We start from the raw sequence: 6,183 nt of genomic DNA on the forward strand, positions 1-6,183 counted from the left end.
CGGCGGCTGCGGAGCCCGGGGGCTTATAAAAGGGGCCCCGGCGCCGGCGGAGCGCTGCCGAGCCCCGGCTCCATGCCGCGGCGGCCGGCATGCCCAGCCCGCTGCCGGCCCTGCTCGCCCTGCTCTGCCTCTGCGGGCCGCCCCCCGCCGCCGCCCCCCCGGACGAGCAGCAGCAGCAGCAGCAGCAGCAGCAGCAGCCGTGGTGCCCCTACAAGGTGCGGGCCGAGGGGGCGGCGGCGGCCGGGCGGCTGTGCTTCCGACCCCCGGCCCGCGGCTTCCAGTGCTCGGCCCGGGCCTGCCTGGCTCACCGCTCCCCCGGCGGAGCCCTGGTGGCCAACGCGCTGCGCAACGGCAGCGTCCTGCTGCAGTGGGCCCCGCCGCGGCCCGCCGCCGGCCTCCGCGGCTTCGCCCTCAACTGCTCGTGGGACGGCACCTACACGCGCTTCCCCTGCGATAGCGTGGAGCTGGGGGCCTCCTGTCGCGACTATCTGCTGCCCGAGGCGCACGGCGGGGTCCGCTATCGCCTGTGCCTGCAGCCCCGCTACGCCCCGCCGAGGCCCGCGCCGCCCGCGCAGTGCGTGGAGTTCCGCGTGGAGCCCGCCGCCATGAGGGACATCGTCGTCGCCATGACGGCTGTCGGCGGCTCCATCTGCGTCATGCTCGTCTTCATCTGCCTGCTGGTGGCCTACATCACCGAGAACCTCATGAGCCCGGCCGGCGGCGGCGCCTCCGCCGCCTCGCGTCGTGCGTGAAGCGTGGCGATGGTCCCCACAGCCCCGCCGTGGCCCCGGGCTGCTGCTGGGCCGTTCTTGGTTTTTCTTCTCCGACAGGGAGAGAGATGGGGTCTCTGAGCTCTGTTCCTACCGGTTCTGCCCACGGCGTCGTTTGAAGCTTTGGTTGGCTTGGGTTTGGCTTTTCCAGGCTCCCGGGATTTGGGGTTTTCTTGTGTGTTTTGGAGATCCTCATTTGTGTAATGGGGGGTTTGCAGCCTGAGCCATGCTCAAGGTCTGAACTTGTAGGATCGCAGTGGATTAAAAGTGAATGGTGGCAAACATCCACAAGTGCCAGAAAAAGTTCTGCTGCTAGAAGCAAGCGACAGATCCCACAGAGGGCCCGTCCGAGAAGACTCTCAAGAACACGCTCATTTTAAACCTGCGCTTAAATCTCCTTGCTCCAGACATGCACTTTTTATTTATTTATTTATTTTCCTGAGGGGGAGCGTCATTTAAATCCATGAGAGAACAAGCCCCGTGCAACCCCACAGCCCACAGCTAGCCGTGTGTTTGATCCAAAGCCCACCTAAATCCCCCCGATTTACGTGGGCTTTGTATCGTGCCTTATGCTGCTCCCAGGTGCTTGGGGCAGGCGGGGTTGCGTGACAGGCTGGGAGCCCTTTGAGCGACCAGGGTGGTGGTCCCCACAAAAACAGATGAAATTAGTAGAGTATGGAGCTCAATTTCATTGCAGAAGTATGAACTGATGCTTAGGTATAAAATAAGTGCAATGTAAGCGAACACCCATCACTGCCCTCTTAAATCCATCCCCCCTTTCTTTTTTTTTTTTAAAAGTGCCACGTGCAGCTGCACTGAGGTAAAATCATCTGGAACACAAAACCCACTAATGTTGTAGCCGAGTGTTTTGAGCATAGGAACACTCATCGTTAACTGCTCACTCAATGCTGTAGTCAATAAGGTTTTAGCCATATTCGAGTATTAATTCTCTTGTGCCTTAGTGTTGAGAGTTTGTCCCATTTCTATTGGTATATCTGTTCTTGTAGTCTTCATAGACAACTGTATCTCCCCTCGTGTTTTTGTCTCTGAAACTGGTGTGTTCTTTTGTTTTTGAAAACAAACTTAGGCTGGTCGGTACTTGAACTTCAATATATACATAAACTAGAGTCAGTTACCATCTGAGAGCTATTGTGTTTAGTTTTTATTTAGTGCTGTTTGTATATAGGTGACTGCTGTAACAGACAATGACTTTGTATCACTTAAACGTACCTAAAGCAAAAGTAGGGGAAGGGCTCTTCTGTAACGGGGTATTGCTATTAAAATACTTCAGTTTCCTATGTGATCTGTGTAAATGTTTATCACTGGTGAATAACCCATGTGCTTTTCTTTTGTGGAATAGTTTGTGAAGTATAAACTTGCTATTAGAGGGTAAATACAGAAAGTATATGCAATCCTTAAAAAAAAACGCAGTATTTGTACTAATCATAATCCCTTCAATAACTTCAATAAGCGGTTAAGGAGCTGAAGGACTCTATTTCACCAGGCAGAAATACCTGTTTGTTATTCTCGCTTTGTTTGCTTTCTCACATGCAGCTGACTCTAAATTTAACAGCGTTCTCTTTTTATTTATTTGCCTGTGTGCTTGATATAAGCAGCCTGACAATATCTAGAATTGCAGTAATGGAAGGACAGTGTCATTCATTGTCACTGAAGGACAATGTCATATTTTTTCATCCCTAAGGAGATCGGCTACTCAAAGAAAAGGCAATCACTTTTTATTGTATCTAGTGGTTTAGTTCAGTGAATTTAAACACCGAGTGAATTTGGACCAAAGGTCTTTCAAAGGTTTCAAGTCAGTCTTTCCTGTAGCCAGTTCTGCACAGGACTGCTGGAATGCCACTGATTTTGTATATCTCTGTCAGCCTCTGTCAACCAGTGTTACTGTTTTGTTCCTCATTTGTCGTGAACTGCCAGATGTGAAAATTAAATGTGTAACTGATGAATCTTGTACCACTTTGGCATTGACCTTAATAAATTAAGAAAATAATGAAAAGAAGTGAAGAAAATCACAAATATTGAATGGTTCAAGATTTGTTTGACTCACAAAGTGAACAAATATGGTCATAATGATACTGCATTGCCTACTGTAAAATTACGATAACATTATCGGGAATATGAAAATAGGTATTCTCCGAATACTTGATTTTTTTTGTTTACTGGAGGTTTAGGATCATGGGATAATTAGGTTGGAAGGGACCTTTGGAGACCACCAGGTTCAGCCTCCTATTCAAAGCCATGTATGAAAACTCACTGAGCCAAGCCCATTAATTATGGTAGCCAGGTGTCTGGTTCCTAGTATAAACAATCCCTGTTTGACCTCTGAATGAGCTTTGCCTTAGTTCCCAAATCCCTCTTTCTTTGCCAATTCAAGCTACTTCATTTCTTGTGCAGCCAGCACTGTTCATTGCGGTAATGCTGATGTCAGGAAACTGAGCACCACATCAAATTTAATTCATGGATTTGTATGTGACTATTTTCAATAAGACACCTCTGCACTTAGTGATAGGATATGGTTGTCTGCTAAAACAGCACCTTTTGTATCTACTACAGAAGTTATTTGTAGTCATCTCACATCTTGATGCATCTGCCTCTGTGGATTGCCTTGCAACTGCATGCTGGGCAGAGGATAGACAAGCAAGAGCAAAAGATGTAGAACAAGAACATAAATCCTGCTGGAGGAAATTCTGTAACTCTCTAAAGGATTATTTTTATCAGTGTTTTGCTCTCCATGCATTATAGATGGGATGTGGGAAACAATATCTCATAGCTTCCCATTTATTTTCAGTGGATTAAGTTTTAATTGGACACAGCTTGGTGTCTGGAAAAGAAAAGAGTGTTCCCTTTTTGCGTGTGTGACATTAAGCAGAACATCTTCCAAAGAACTGACAACTGGTAGTTTTGTTGATTTTTTTTTTCACTCTATCATGAGTATAGAATTTTCTTACTGGTAGCAATGGGAAAAATTCCATGTCAATAGACGCAATATTCATTTGACTCCAACAAGCCTTTGTGTGCAACTGCAAGTTAAAGTAAGCTTTATCCAGTATTTGCAGCAATTCCCAAAGCATGCAGAGTATCTTGCAGAGATATAAGCAATCCTGGCCTGTCCAGGCAGCAGTAAAGTGGCAGTATGCTGATTTATAACTGCCAAGAAACTGGACATTATGTACCTAATGCTTTAGGAAACAGTGGAGATAGCTTCTAAGGCAACTGCATAGTCTCCCTATTGCTATACAAGTACCTGGGTGTTAAAAATCTGTAGGGTGCACTCTTAGGTGGTATATAGTCTTGCATTTATCTGGTAATTTCCAGTACAAATATCAGGCCATGTCCATATCTGCAGGCGTTAAAGTGGAGGACGATATGCTTGTTAACAAGCTTTTTTTTTTTTTTCTCTCTCTCTCTCTTGTCCTGTGTTAAATGTGAGGAAAACGACAGCTTAGATGGAAGCAGCTCAAGCTCAGCCTGACCCCCGCTTTGAATCTTCTGGAGGAAGCAGTCTGAGCCTTAGGCGAAGAATCTCTCTTCTAATTCCATTAGGGTACATTCTGTGGTACATAAAAGGAAGGGCTGCTTGGCTTTGGAGGTGCAAGTTAAAGCTGGTACTTTGCTTCCATGGAGACCTGGAGTTGAAGTCTTTGAGACTGCTGCTCTATTTCACCAGCATGTTCCAAAAGAAAGGCTAGGAAGAATGGGATGAAAGGAGGAGAAGTGACAGATAACAGTTAACCGTGTCACGTTCCTGTTAAAGGCTGAGTAATTATAGCAGCGATGCTTGGATGGGTTTTCTTGCAGCCTTAGCCTGAGCAAATACACCCTGTCTGGTATTGCTTTCAGCAGTATCTGAGGGTCCTGCAAAGAGGTAAAATGCTCTGAGCATTGAGGGAAGGATGTAGAAAATAACAGCCTGGTTTAACTTCCTTCCACAAATTTCTGCATGTCAATCAATACACAAGGCTGGAGTCTTCACACAAACCTGCCCCCTCGAAGTGCTTATGTTGCCTCTGTTCTATTGTTGGCATTGCTCGCAACTATCTGATTTAGGCCGCTCGTCTCTCTCATGCGAGAATTGGCCTGGTCCTTCCCTATCCTTTGCTCTTTCTGGTGAATTCTCCCCCACTGGAGTAATGGAACTGCCAAAATCACCCTTCAGATGCCTTCTGCAAACCAAGAAAATGTGATTTCCTTCAGCAAGAGAAACAGCCCGGGACACTGTCTTTATGTGAGTTTCAAGGACTGAGGTGTACTGAGTAAAATACCCTGATGTATCTCCAGTGTTAAGCTGAGGGAAGACAGAAAAGCTTGTGTGTAGCTCCTGTTTCCAAAGAGAAAGCTCTTATTTCCACAGAGAAAAGGGGGAAAAGGCTTTTGTGCAAAGTGCACAGAGTGTTTGGGATTGATCCAGGGTGTCAGACCCATTTACTTCTTGTCAGGGGTGATTCAGCTCTCCATCCAAACCCATCTTGGGAGCTTTCTCCCATGGCCCAGCTCAGTGGAGCAACATTTTGCTGCCACCTAGTGCTGAGAAAGAAAACAAGCCCAAATTCTCTGCTTTTCAGGGAAAAAGTGATTGCTTGGATCACTTGAGTCACGTTCTTCTGAATAATGGAGTATGTGGCTTACATTGCCAGGCAAATGGAACTTATACGTGTGTGAAATCTGGGAATAGGACACATTTGGGAAAAAGATGCAAAGACTGCCAGGAAAGATATTTGGTATTTATGAAACAGCTTTTTGCAGAGATGTAATTGAAGTGTTGCATTACAAACACAGAGTGAAAGAAGTTCCCAAGGCTTTACATTATAAAATTGGAGTAATTACTTTCTGGGTGTTGGAAAATTGCCTGTATATCAAATGAGACAGGATTGTGTAGTAGCTGAATTGGGGGAATTGGATCTGGGAATGATTAGAGTGTATCACCTGCTGTGGTCACAGCAAATTATAAAATTTCTGTCTGGGCATATGTAGATGAAACATAAGAGGACATGTATATATATGTGTGCCTGAGACTCTTCAGAACTGTAGAAGAACTAAATATAAATCATTAAGAGCCCCTGGCTGTGTAATGGAATTCATGGTGGTTGTAGGTAATATATCAGCACATTAAAGTTGAAGAATGTCTTGTAGATTCTACTTTTAGAAGATGAAAATGCAGCATGAAATGCAGATTTGCACCAGTGAAATTCCTTTTAAACTAGAACAGATTTCCAGAGAGGAAGACAGATGCACAAATGGAAATGAATTTCCTGGTAAGAGTTGTGTGATGTGTCAAAAACCAGTAGGTGCTGAGTGCTGAGCCTATTCCCTGCCTGCCTTCCAAGTGGTCCCGCTGGGGTCAAAGCTACCACAGCCATCCTCCTGCTGCTTCTACATTCAAGGGCTCGTCACAAAA

The 6,183-nt window shown here is 46.0% G+C and overlaps 1 protein-coding gene across 1 annotated transcript; it reads left to right on the forward strand.

The window, feature by feature from the left end:
* On the forward strand, positions 1-2,775 carry FNDC10 (fibronectin type III domain containing 10). Its single transcript, XM_040533245.1, has one exon. The coding sequence runs from the start codon at positions 90-92 to the stop codon at positions 750-752; it is 663 nt and encodes a 220-aa protein (XP_040389179.1). The 5' UTR covers positions 1-89; the 3' UTR covers positions 753-2,775.
* Positions 2,776-6,183: the final 3,408 nt, after the last annotated feature.

Source organism: Cygnus olor, chromosome 21 (genome assembly GCF_009769625.2).
Source record: "Cygnus olor isolate bCygOlo1 chromosome 21, bCygOlo1.pri.v2, whole genome shotgun sequence".
NCBI classification, from domain to species: Eukaryota; Metazoa; Chordata; class Aves; order Anseriformes; family Anatidae; genus Cygnus; species Cygnus olor.

What these genes read in the sequence shown, in the direction of transcription:
- FNDC10 (XM_040533245.1), top strand. Translation starts at nt 90, where the DNA reads ATGCCCAGCCCGCTGCCGGCCCTGCTCGCCCTGCTCTGCCTCTGCGGG.